This window comes from Sphaeramia orbicularis, chromosome 2, assembly GCF_902148855.1.
Source record: "Sphaeramia orbicularis chromosome 2, fSphaOr1.1, whole genome shotgun sequence".
NCBI classification, from domain to species: Eukaryota; Metazoa; Chordata; class Actinopteri; order Kurtiformes; family Apogonidae; genus Sphaeramia; species Sphaeramia orbicularis.
Genome location: NC_043958.1, coordinates 491,824 through 506,468, shown reverse-complemented (window position 1 = coordinate 506,468; position 14,645 = coordinate 491,824). Strand labels below are relative to the sequence as shown.

Below are 14,645 nucleotides of genomic sequence, written 5' to 3'. Positions count from 1 at the left end.
TAGGGATGTTCTAAATGACATAATAAACACTCTCTGAGGGTTTTCAGGTTGATTTAAAACATTTTAAGGTGTTTTTCAAAGATGCTCCAAAATTGATTTTTTACTAAGGCTATAGTATGACGTCCAAAAATGGACATTTTGGACACGATTCCAAAATTGTCTCAAAAGTGATTAGAGATGTTCTAAATGACATAATAAACACTCTCTGAGGGGTTTCAGGTTGATTTAAAACATTTTAAGGTGTTTATTAAAAAATGCTCAAAAATTGATTTTTTAGTAAGGCTATAGTATGACGTCCAAAAATGGACATTTTGGACACGATTCCAAAATTGTCTCAAAAGTGATTAGGGATGTTCTAAATGACATAATAAACACTCTCTGAGGTGTTTCAGGTTGATTTAAAACATTTTAAGGTGTTTATTAAAAATGCTCAAAATTGATTTTTTACTAAGGCTATAGTATGACGTCCAAAAATGGACATTTTGGACACGATTCCAAAATTGTCTCAAAAGTGATTAGGGATGTTCTAAATGACATAATAAACACTCTCTGAGGGTTTTCAGGTTGATTTAAAACATTTTAAGGTGTTTATTAAAAATGCTCCAAAATTGATTTTTTAGTAAGGCTATAGTATGATGTCCAAAAATGGACATTTTGGACACGATTCCAAATTTCTCTAAATAGTGATTAGAGATGTTCTAAATGACATAATAAACACTCTCTGAGGTGTTTCAGGTTGATTTAAAACATTTTAAGGTGTTTATTAAAAATGCTCCAAAATTTATTTTTAGCTAAGGCTATAGTATGACGTCCAAAAATGGACATTTTGGACACGATTCCAAAATTGTCTCAAAAGTGATTAGGGATGTTCTAAATGACATAATAAACACTCTCTGAGGTTTTTCAGGTTGATTTAAAACATTTTAAGGAGTTTTTATTAACACGCTCCAAAATTGATTTTTTAGTAAGGCTATAGTATGATGTCCAAAAATGGACATTTTGGACACGATTCCAAATTTCTCTAAATAGTGATTAGAGATGTTCTAAATGACATAATAAACACTCTCTGAGGTGTTTCAGGTTGATTTAAAACATTTTAAGGTGTTTATTAAAAATGCTCCAAAATTGATTTTTTAGTAAGGCTATAGTATGACGTCCAAAAATGGACATTTTGGACACGATTCCAAAATTGTCTCAAAAGTGATTAGAGATGTTCTAAATGACATAATAAACACTCTCTGAGGGTTTTCAGGTTGATTTAAAACATTTTAAGGTGTTTCTTAAACATGCTCAAAATTGATTTTTTAGTAAGGCTATAGTATGACGTCCAAAAATGGACATTTTGGACACGATTCCAAATTTCTCTAAATAGTGATTAGAGATGTTCTAAATGACATAATAAACACTCTCTGAGGTGTTTCAGGTTGATTTAAAACATTTTAAGGTGTTTATTAAAAATGCTCAAAAATTGATTTTTTACTAAGGCTATAGTATGACGTCCAAAAATGGACATTTTGGACATGATTCCAAATTTCTCTAAATAGTGATTAGAGATGTTCTAAATGAAATAATAAACACTCTCTGAGGTTTTCAGGTTGATTTAAAACATTTTAAGGTGTTTATTAAAAATGCTCCAAAATTCATTTTTTAGTAAGGCTATAGTATGATGTCCAAAAATGGACATTTTGGAAACGATTCCAAAATTGTCTCAAAAGTGATTAGGGATGTTCTAAATGACATAATAAACACTCTCTGAGGTGTTTCAGGTTGATTTAAAACATTTTAAGGTGTTTCTTGAACATGCTCAAAAATTGATTTTTTACTAAGGCTATAGTATGACGTCCAAAAATGGACATTTTGGACATGATTCCAAATTTCTCTAAATAGTGATTAGAGATGTTCTAAATGAAATAATAAACACTCTCTGAGGTGTTTCAGGTTGATTTAAAACATTTTAAGGTGTTTTTCAAACATGCTCCAAAATTGATTTTTTAGTAAGGCTATAGTATGACGTCCAAAAATGGACATTTTGGACACGATTCCAAAATTGTCTCAAAAGTGATTAGGGATGTTCTAAATGACATAATAAACACTCTCTGAGGTGTTTCAGGTTGATTTAAAACATTTTAAGGTGTTTTTCAAACATGCTCCAAAATTGATTTTTTAGTAAGGCTATAGTATGACGTCCAAAAATGGACATTTTGGACACGATTCCAAAATTGTCTCAAAAGTGATTAGAGATGTTCTAAATGACATAATAAACACTCTCTGAGGGGTTTCAGGTTGATTTAAAACATTTTAAGGTGTTTCTTGAACATGCTCAAAAATTGATTTTTTAGTAAGGCTATAGTATGACGTCCAAAAATGGACATTTTGGACACGATTCCAAAATTGTCTCAAAAGTGATTAGGGATGTTCTAAATGACATAATAAACACTCTCTGAGGTGTTTCAGGTTGATTTAAAACATTTTAAGGTGTTTCTTGAAAATGCTCAAAATTGATTTTTTAGTAAGGCTATAGTATGACGTCCAAAAATGGACATTTTGGACACGATTCCAAATTTCTCTAAATAGTGATTAGAGATGTTCTAAATGAAATAATAAACACTCTCTGAGGTGTTTCAGGTTGATTTAAAACATTTTAAGGTGTTTCTTGAACATGCTCAAAAAAATCGTTTTTTAGTAAGGCTATAGTATGACGTCCAAAAATGGACATTTTGGACACGATTCCAAATTTCTCTAAATAGTGATTAGGGATGTTCTAAATGACATAATAAACACTCTCTGAGGTGTTTCAGGTTGATTTAAAACATTTTAAGGTGTTTCTTAAACATGCTCCAAAATTGATTTTTTAGTAAGGCTATAGTATGACGTCCAAAAATGGACATTTTGGACACTGATTCCAAATTTCTCTAAATAGTGATTAGAGATGTTCTAAATGAAATAATAAACACTCTCTGAGGGGTTTCAGGTTGATTTAAAACATTTTAAGGTGTTTATTAAACATGCTCCAAAATTGATTTTTTAGTAAGGCTATAGTATGACGTCCAAAAATGGACATTTTGGACACGATTCCAAATTTCTCTAAATAGTGATTAGAGATGTTCTAAATGACATAATAAACACTCTCTGAGGTGTTTCAGGTTGATTTAAAACATTTTAAGGTGTTTATTAAAAATGCTCCAAAATTGATTTTTTAGCTAAGGCTATAGTATGACGTCCAAAAATGGACATTTTGGACACGATTCCAAATTGTCTCTAAATAGTGATTAGAGATGTTCTAAATGACATAATAAACACTCTCTGAGGTTTTTCAGGTTGATTTAAAACATTTTAAGGTGTTTATTAAACATGCTCCAAAATTGATTTTTTAGTAAGGCTATAGTATGACGTCCAAAAATGGACATTTTGGACATGATTCCAAATTTCTCTAAATAGTGATTAGAGATGTTCTAAATGAAATAATAAACACTCTCTGAGGGGTTTCAGGTTGATTTAAAACATTTTAAGGTGTTTTTCAAACATGCTCCAAAATTGATTTTTTAGTAAGGCTATAGTATGACGTCCAAAAATGGACATTTTGGACACGATTCCAAAATTGTCTCAAAAGTGATTAGAGATGTTCTAAATGACATAATAAACACTCTCTGAGGGGTTTCAGGTTGATTTAAAACATTTTAAGGTGTTTATTAAAAATGCTCCAAAAATTGATTTTTTAGTAAGGCTATAGTATGACGTCCAAAAATGGACATTTTGGACACGATTCCAAAATTGTCTCAAAAGTGATTAGGGATGTTCTAAATGACATAATAAACACTCTCTGGTGTAGTGTAGGTTGGTTTAAAACATTTTAAAGAGTTTTTTTTAACATGCTCCAAAAGTAATTTTTTACTAAGGCTATAGTATGACGTCCAAAAATGGACATTTTGGACATGATTCCAAATTTCTCTAAATAGTGATTAGAGATGTTCTAAATGAAATAATAAACACTCTCTGAGGTGTTTCAGGTTGATTTAAAACATTTTAAGGTGTTTATTAAAAATGCTCCAAAATTCATTTTTTAGTAAGGCTATAGTATGACGTCCAAAAATGGACATTTTGGACACGATTCCAAAATTGTCTCAAAAGTGATTAGGGATGTTCTAACTGACATAATAAACACTCTCTGAGGTTTTTCAGGTTGATTTAAAACATTTTAAGGTGTTTATTAAAAATGCTCCAAAATTGATTTTTTAGTAAGGCTATAGTATGACGTCCAAAAATGGACATTTTGGACACGATTACAAAATTGTCTCAAAAGTGATTAGAGATGTTCTAAATGAAATAATAAACACTCTCTGAGGGGTTTCAGGTTGATTTAAAACATTTTAAGGTGTTTCTTGAACATGCTCAAAAATTGATTTTTTAGTAAGGCTATAGTATGACGTCCAAAAATGGACATTTTGGACACGATTCCAAAATTGTCTCAAAAGTGATTAGGGATGTTCTAAATGACATAATAAACACTCTCTGAGGTGTTTCAGGTTGATTTAAAACATTTTAAGGTGTTTCTTGAACATGCTCAAAAATTGATTTTTTTAGTAAGGCTATAGTATGACGTCCAAAAATGGACATTTTGGACATGATTCCAAATTTCTCTAAATAGTGATTAGAGATGTTCTAAATGAAATAATAAACACTCTCTGAGGGGTTTCAGGTTGATTTAAAACATTTTAAGGTGTTTCTTGAACATGCTCAAAAATTGATTTTTTAGTAAGGCTATAGTATGACGTCCAAAAATGGACATTTTGGACATGATTCCAAATTTCTCTAAATAGTGATAAGAGATGTTCTAAATGACATAATAAACACTCTCTGAGGTGTTTCAGGGTGATTTAAAACATTTTAAGGTGTTTATTAAAAATGCTCCAAAATTGATTTTTTACTAAGGCTATAGTATGACGTCCAAAAATGGACATTTGGGACATAATTCCAAATTTCTCTAAATAGTGATTAGAGATGTTCTAAATGAAATAATAAACACTCTCTGAATTTTTTCAGGTTGATTTAAAACATTTTAAGGTGTTTATTCAAAATGCTCCAAAATTCATTTTTTAGTAAGGCTATAGTATGACGTCCAAAAATGGACATTTTGGACACGATTCCAAAATTGTCTCAAAAGTGATTAGGGATGTTCTAAATGACATAATAAACACTCTCTGAGGTGTTTCAGGTTGATTTAAAACATTTTAAGGTGTTTCTTGAACATGCTCAAAAATTGATTTTTTACTAAGGCTATAGTATGACGTCCAAAAATGGACATTTTGGACATGATTCCAAATTTCTCTAAATAGTGATTAGAGATGTTCTAAATGAAATAATAAACACTCTCTGAGGTGTTTCAGGTTGATTTAAAAAGTTTAAGGTGTTCTTCATACATGCTCCAAAATTGATTTTTTAGTAAGGCTATAGTATGACGTCCAAAAATGGACATTTTGACACGATTCCAAAATTGTCTCAAAAGTGATTAGAGATGTTCTAAATGAAATAATAAACACTCTCTGAGGTGTTTCAGGTTGATTTAAAACATTTTAAGGTGTTTATTAAAAATGCTCCAAAATTGATTTTTTAGTAAGGCTATAGTATGACGTCCAAAAATGGACATTTTGGACATGATTCCAAATTTCTCTAAATAGTGATTAGGGATGTTCTAAATGAAATAATAAACACTCTCTGAGGTGTTTCAGGTTGATTTAAAACATTTTAAGGTGTTTATTAAACATGCTCCAAAATTGATTTTTTACTAAGGCTATAGTATGACGTCCAAAAATGGACATTTTGGACACGATTCCAAAATTGTCTCAAAAGTGATTAGAGATGTTCTAAATGACATAATAAACACTCTCTGAGGGGTTTCAGGTTGATTTAAAACATTTTAAGGTGTTTATTAAAAATGCTCCAAAATTGATTTTTTAGTAAGGCTATAGTATGATGTCCAAAAATGGACATTTTGGACACGATTCCAAATTTCTCTAAATAGTGATTAGAGATGTTCTAAATGAAATAATAAACACTCTCTGAGGCTTTTCAGGTTGATTTAAAACATTTTAAGGTGTTTATTAAAAATGCTCAAAAATTGATTTTTTACTAAGGCTATAGTATGACGTCCAAAAATGGACATTTTGGACATGATTCCAAATTTCTCTCAATAGTGATTAGAGATGTTCTAAATGAAATAATAAACACTCTCTGATGTGTTTCAGGTTGATTTAAAACATTTTAAGGTGTTTATTAAAAATTCTCAAAAATTGATTTTTTACTAAGGCTATAGTATGACGTCCAAAAATGGACATTTTGGACATGATTCCAAATTTCTCTAAATAGTGATTAGGGATGTTCTAAATGACATAATAAACACTCTCTGAGGTGTTTCAGGTTGATTTAAAACATTTTAAGGTGTTTCTTGAACATGCTCAAAAATTGATTTTTTACTAAGGCTATAGTATGACGTCCAAAAATGGACATTTTGGACACGATTCCAAAATTGTCTCAAAAGTGATTAGGGATGTTCTAAATGACATAATAAACACTCTCTGAGGGGTTTCAGGTTGATTTAAAACATTTTAAGGTGTTTATTAAAAATGCTCCAAAATTGATTTTTTACTAAGGCTATAGTATGACGTCCAAAAATGGACATTTTGGACATGATTCCAAATTTCTCTCAATAGTGATTAGAGATGTTCTAAATGAAATAATAAACACTCTCTTAGGTTTTTCAGGTTGATTTAAAACATTTTAAGGTGTTTATTAAAAATTTTCAAAAATTGATTTTTTACTAAGGCTATAGTATGACGTCCAAAAATGGACATTTTGGACATGATTCCAAATTTCTCTAAATAGTGATTAGGGATGTTCTAAATGACATAATAAACACTCTCTGAGGTTTTTCAGGTTGATTTAAAACATTTTAAGGTGTTTATTAAAAATTCTCAAAAATTGATTTTTTACTAAGGCTATAGTATGACGTCCAAAAATGGACATTTTGGACATGATTCCAAATTTCTCTAAATAGTGATTAGGGATGTTCTAAATGACATAGTAAACACTCTCTGAGGTGTTTCAGGTTGATTTAAAACATTTTAAGGTGTTTCTTGAACATGCTCAAAAATTGATTTTTTACTAAGGCTATAGTATGACGTCCAAAAATGGACATTTTGGACACGATTCCAAAATTGTCTCAAAAGTGATTAGGGATGTTCTAAATGACATAATAAACACTCTCTGAGGGGTTTCAGGTTGATTTAAAACATTTTAAGGTGTTTATTAAAAATGCTCCAAAATTGATTTTTTACTTAGGCTATAGTATGACGTCCAAAAATGGACATTTTGGACATGATTCCAAAATTGTCTCAAAAGTGATTAGGCATTTTCTAAATGACATAATAAACACTCTCTGGGGATTTTCAGGTTAATTTAAAACATTTCAAGGTTTTTTTCAAACATGCTCTAAAATTGATTTTTTACTAAGGCTATAGTATGACGTCCAAAAATGGACATTTTGGACACGATTCCAAAATTCTGTAAATTTTAATCAGGGACGTTCTAAATGACATAATAAACACTCTGTGTTCCTGTTCCAGTTTTGTCGTTTCATTTATTCATTATTATTCTTTTTTGTTCTCATTTTGTTTTTCTTCATTCGTTTGTTTTTCACTCGTTTTTTCTAATTCCAGTCGTTTTTTCCATAAACTCTTTCCTGGTACCTCATTGGAGTGGGTCCGGTTCTGGTGCTTTGCTCGGTCCGAGGCGTTGGAAAAGGCTTTGTTACATCCTTCGTGTTCGCAGACGTAGGGTTTCTCTCCAGTGTGGGAACGCAGGTGGGTTTTCAGATTCTCCAGACGAGAATAGGCCTTCGAACAGCCTTCGAACTGCAACGATCAAAACAACAGCAGCACGGAATACTGTTAGAACACCACCGTGGTTACATGTACTGCATGTGCGCTGCAAAAAGTCAAACAGAAAAACACCTGTTTTACACTCACATTAAAGAAACACAGCTGGAGTTTTCATTCTTTACAGGTTTTGATGACAGTGTTTTACTTCATGTTAAACTTCAGCCGACAGTCGAACCAAAACCAGTTCAACGTCTGACTGGTCAACGTTTTTTCTATTCTTAAAAAAAATTATCATTATTATTGGTTTTAATATTTTTTATAGGTTTGTTTTGAACATTTATTTTTCTATTCACTAATTCATACCAGGGGCCGGTTTTGGACCCTTTAGTGGGTCGGTTTTGGACCCTTTAGTGGGCCGGTTTTGGACCCTTTAGTGGGTCGGTTTTGGACCCTTTAGTGGGTCGGTTTTGGACCCTTTAGTGGGCCGGTTTTGGACCCTTTAGTGGGTCGGTTTTGGATCCTTTAGTGGGTCGGTTTTAGACCCTTTAGTGGGTCGGTTTTGGATCCTTTAGTGGGCTGGTTTTGGACCCTTTAGTGAGTCGGTTTTGGACCCTTTAGTGAGTCGGTTTTGGACCCTTTAGTGGGCCGGTTTTAGACCCTTTAGTGGGTCGGTTTCGGACCCTTTAGTGGGTCGGTTTTGGATCCTTTAGTGAGTCGGTTTTAGACCCTTTAGTGGGTCGGTTTCGGACCCTTAAGTGGGTCGGTTTCGGACCCTTTAGTGGGCCGGTTTTGGACCCTTTAGTGGGTCGGTTTTGGACCCTTTAGTGGGTCGGTTTTGGATCCTTTAGTGGGTCGGTTTTAGACCCTTTAGTGGGTCGGTTTTGGACCCTTTAGTGGGCCGGTTTTGGACCCTTTAGTGGGTCGGTTTTGGATCCTTTAGTGGGTCGGTTTTGGACCCTTTAGTGGGTCGGTTTTGGACCCTTTAGTGGGCCGGTTTTGGACCCTTTAGTGGGTCGGTTTTGGACCCTTTAGTGGGTCGGTTTTGGACCCTTTAGTGGGCCGGTTTTGGACCCTTTAGTGGGTCGGTTTTGGACCCTTTAGTGGGCCGGTTTTGGACCCTTTAGTGGGCCGGTTTTGGACCCTTTAGTGAGTCGGTTTTGGACCCTTTAGTGGGCCGGTTTTGGACCCTTTAGTGAGTCGGTTTTGGACCCTTTGGGGGGCTGGTTTTGGACCGTATAGTGGGCCGGTTTTGGGCACTTTTGATGGGCCAGTGTTCTACTGGAACAGGACTGGGTGAAAAGTCTGTTTCCAGTCTGGGTTTTCTGGGTTTTTCTTCGTTTTTCTGGGTTTTTTTTGGTTTTTTCTGGGTTTTTCTGGGTCATCAAACATGTGCATGTCAGGAACAGAAAAAATCCTGTTGCATGTGAGTGAACCTTTGTTCTGTTTTGTTCAATTGTTTTTTTTCGACTGAATTTCCACGAATAAACATTAAACGTACGAAAAACGCAGCAATGACTTCATTCATTTACTTTGTTCATTTTTTTCATCTTGTGCTTATTTTTGTGAGTTTTGTTGCTTAACTGTTGCTTGTTTTGCTTGTTTACAGTAATTTTGTTGCTTAATTTATGCACTGCTCTGTCTCTTGCTGTTTATCTTGTTAAATGTCTTCATTTATTTTCCCAGTTTTATTCAGGTTGTTGCTTATTTTGTCAAAATGTTTTTGTTTTGTTGGAATCTTTTAAGTTGTCATTACTATAATAATAATAATAATAATAATAATAATAATAATAATAACAATAATAATAATAATAATAATAATAATAATAATAATAATAACAATAATAATAATAATAACAATAATAATAATAATAATAATAATAATAATAATAACAATAATAATAATAATAATAATAATAATAATAATAATAGTCTTCTGTATTTCCTGGTTTTGCTCCTCCTTCCACCTCATGGTGACCGTCTGTTACCCACCGTGCACTTGTGCGGTTTCTCTCCGGTGTGCCTCCTCATGTGAACCACCAGCATGTACTGGGCTTTGAAGGGCTTCTGCTCCCGTGAACACTGGTCCCAGCGGCACACGAACTCCTTCTTGTCTCCGTGGATGTGGTCGTTGTTGATGTGCTGAGGAACGACCGCACACACAGGAGTGAGACAGACGGACGACCACACACACAGGAGTGAGACAGACGGACGACCACACACACAGGAGTGAGACAGACGGACGACCGCACACACAGGAGTGAGACAGACGGACGACCGCACACACAGGAGTGAGACAGACGGACGACCACACACAGGAGTGAGACAGACGGACGACCACACACACAGGAGTGAGACAGACGGACGACCACACACACAGGAGTGAGACAGACGGACGACCGCACACACAGGAGTGAGACAGACGGACGACCACACACACAGGAGTGAGACAGACGGACGACCGCACACACAGGAGTGAGACAGACGACCGCACACACAGGAGTGAGACAGACGGACGACCACACACAGGAGTGAGACAGACGGACGACCGCACACACAGGAGTGAGACAGACGGACGACCGCACACACAGGAGTGAGACAGACGGACGACCGCACACACAGGAGTGAGACAGACGGACGACCACACACACCCGCTGTTCAAGGAAACTACGCACGGAAAAGGAGCACCAGACTGTCTGGAAAAACACTGCTCAAATATACTGGTATACTGGTGGACTGGTATACTGGTGGACTGGTGTACTGGTGTACTGGTATACTGGTGTACTGGTGTACTGGTGTACTGGTGTACTGGTGTACTGGTGTACTGGTGTACTGGTGTACTGGTGTACTGGTGTACTGGTGTACTGGTGTACTGGTGTACTGGTGTACTGGTGTACTGGTGTACTGGTATACTGGTGTACTGGTGTACTGGTATACTGGTGGACTGGTGGACTGGTATACTGGTATACTGGTATACTGGTATACTGGTGTACTGGTATACTGGTGTAGTGGTATACTGGTATACTGGTGTACTGGTGTACTGGTGTACTGGTATACTGGTGGACTGGTGTACTGGTATACTGGTGTACTGGTATACTGGTATACTGGTATACTGGTATACTGGTGTACTGGTATACTGGTATACTGGTGTACTGGTGTACTGGTATACTGGTGGACTGGTGTACTGGTGTACTGGTATACTGGTGTACTGGTGTACTGGTGTACTGGTGTACTGGTGTACTGGTGTACTGGTGTACTGGTGTACTGGTGTACTGGTGTACTGGTGTACTGGTGTACTGGTGTACTGGTGTACTGGTGTACTGGTATACTGGTATACTGGTGTACTGGTGTACTGGTATACTGGTGGACTGGTGGACTGGTATACTGGTATACTGGTATACTGGTATACTGGTGTACTGGTATACTGGTGTACTGGTATACTGGTATACTGGTGTACTGGTGTACTGGTGTACTGGTATACTGGTGGACTGGTGTACTGGTATACTGGTGTACTGGTATACTGGTATACTGGTATACTGGTATACTGGTGTACTGGTATACTGGTATACTGGTGTACTGGTGTACTGGTATACTGGTATACTGGTGTACTGGTGGACTGGTATACTGGTATACTGGTGGACTGGTGGACTGGTATACTGGTATACTGGTGGACTGGTATACTGGTGGACTGGTATACTGGTGTACTGGTGTACTGGTATACTGGTATACTGGTGTACTGGTATACTGGTGTACTGGTATACTGGTATACTGGTGGACTGGTGTACTGGTGTACTGGTATACTGGTATACTGGTGGACTGGTGGACTGGTGTACTGGTATACTGGTGTACTGGTGTACTGGTGTACTGGTATACTGGTATACTGGTGTACTGGTGGACTGGTATACTGGTGGACTGGTGTACTGGTGTACTGGTATACTGGTATACTGGTGTACTGGTGGACTGGTATACTGGTGGACTGGTGTACTGGTATACTGGTATACTGGTGGACTGGTGTACTGGTATACTGGTGTACTGGTGTACTGGTGTACTGGTATACTGGTGGACTGGTGGACTGGTATACTGGTATACTGGTATACTGGTGTACTGGTATACTGGTGTACTGGTATACTGGTATACTGGTGTACTGGTGTACTGGTATACTGGTGGACTGGTGGACTGGTATACTGGTGTACTGGTATACTGGTATACTGGTATACTGGTATACTGGTGTACTGGTATACTGGTATACTGGTGTACTGGTGTACTGGTATACTGGTATACTGGTGGACTGGTATACTGGTATACTGGTGGACTGGTGGACTGGTATACTGGTATACTGGTGGACTGGTATACTGGTGTACTGGTGTACTGGTATACTGGTATACTGGTATACTGGTGTACTGGTATACTGGTGTACTGGTATACTGGTATACTGGTGGACTGGTGGACTGGTATACTGGTGTACTGGTGTACTGGTGTACTGGTATACTGGTGGACTGGTATACTGGTGTACTGGTATTCTGGTGGACTGGTATACTGGTATACTGGTGGACTGGTGGACTGGTATACTGGTGGACTGGTATACTGATGTACTAGTATACTGGTGTACTGGTATACTGGTGTACTGGTATACTGGTGTACTGGTGTACTGGTGTACTGGTATACTGGTGTACTGGTGTACTGGTATACTGGTGGACTGGTGTACTGGTATACTGGTATACTGGTGTACTGGTGTACTGGTGTACTGGTATACTGGTGGACTGGTATACTGGTGGACTGGTGTACTGGTATACTGGTATACTGGTGTACTGGTGTACTGGTATACTGGTGGACTGGTATACTGGTGGACTGGTGTACTGGTGTACTGGTATACTGGTATACTGGTGGACTTGTGTACTGGTGTACTGGTATACTGGTGTACTGGTGTACTGGTATACTGGTATACTGGTGTACTGGTGGACTGGTATACTGGTGGACTGGTGGACTGGTGTACTGGTATACTGGTATACTGGTGTACTGGTGGACTGGTATACTGGTGGACTGGTGTACTGGTATACTGGTATACTGGTGGACTGGTGTACTGGTATACTGGTGTACTGGTGTACTGGTATACTGGTGGACTGGTGGACTGGTATACTGGTATACTGGTATACTGGTATACTGGTGTACTGGTATACTGGTGTACTGGTATACTGGTATACTGGTGTACTGGTGTACTGGTGTACTGGTATACTGGTGGACTGGTGTACTGGTATACTGGTGGACTGGTATACTGGTATACTGGTATACTGGTATACTGGTGGACTGGTGGACTGGTATACTGGTGGACTGGTATACTGATGTACTAGTATACTGGTGTACTGGTATACTGGTGTACTGGTATACTGGTGTACTGGTATACTGGTGGACTGGTGGACTGGTGTACTGGTGGACTGGTGTACTGGTGGACTGGTGTACTGGTGTACTGGTGTACTGGTGGACTGGTGTACTGGTATACTGGTGTACTGGTATACTGGTGTACTGGTATACTGGTGGACTGGTGGACTGGTGTACTGGTGGACTGGTGTACTGGTGGACTGGTGTACTGGTGTACTGGTGTACTGGTGGACTGGTGTACTGGTATACTGGTGGACTGGTGTACTGGTATACTGGTATACTGGTGGACTGGTATACTGGTGTACTGGTGTACTGGTATACTGGTATACTGGTGTACTGGTGTACTGGTATACTGGTGGACTGGTATACTGGTGGACTGGTGTACTGGTGTACTGGTATACTGGTATACTGGTGGACTGGTGTACTGGTGTACTGGTATACTGGTGTACTGGTGTACTGGTGTACTGGTATACTGGTATACTGGTGTACTGGTGGACTGGTATACTGGTGGACTGGTGGACTGGTGGACTGGTATACTGGTATACTGGTGTACTGGTGGACTGGTATACTGGTGTACTGGTGTACTGGTATACTGGTATACTGGTGGACTGGTGTACTGGTATACTGGTGTACTGGTGTACTGGTGTACTGGTATACTGGTGGACTGGTGGACTGGTATACTGGTATACTGGTATACTGGTGTACTGGTGTACTGGTATACTGGTGTACTGGTGTACTGGTGTACTGGTATACTGGTGGACTGGTGTACTGGTATACTGGTGTACTGGTATACTGGTATACTGGTATACTGGTGTACTGGTATACTGGTATACTGGTGTACTGGTGTACTGGTATACTGGTATACTGGTGTACTGGTGGACTGGTATACTGGTATACTGGTGGACTGGTGGACTGGTATACTGGTATACTGGTGGACTGGTATACTGGTGGACTGGTATACTGGTGTACTGGTGTACTGGTATACTGGTATACTGGTATACTGGTGTACTGGTATACTGGTGTACTGGTATACTGGTATACTGGTGGACTGGTGGACTGGTATACTGGTGTACTGGTGTACTGGTGTACTGGTATACTGGTGTACTGGTATACTGGTGGACTGGTATTCTGGTGGACTGGTATACTGGTATACTGGTGGACTGGTGGACTGGTATACTGGTGGACTGGTATACTGATGTACTAGTATACTGGTGTACTGGTATACTGGTGTACTGGTATACTGGTGTACTGGTATACTGGTGGACTGGTGGACTGGTATACTGGTGGACTGGTGTACTGGTATACTGGTGGACTGGTGTACTGGTATACTGGTGTACTGGTATACTGGTGTACTGGTGTACTGGTATACTGGTGTACTGGTGTACTGGTATACTGGTA

General features: G+C 37.8%; 1 protein-coding gene across 1 annotated transcript in view; it reads right to left on the bottom strand.

The window, feature by feature from the left end:
- The window catches only part of LOC115436143 (zinc finger protein GLI2-like), a 65,307-nt gene that overhangs the window by 13,007 nt on the left and 37,655 nt on the right, over nt 1-14,645 (bottom strand). Inside the window, 2 exon segments of the mRNA XM_030158908.1 lie at nt 7,743-7,907; nt 9,864-10,013. Coding sequence (XP_030014768.1) covers nt 7,743-7,907; nt 9,864-10,013 — 315 coding nt within the window.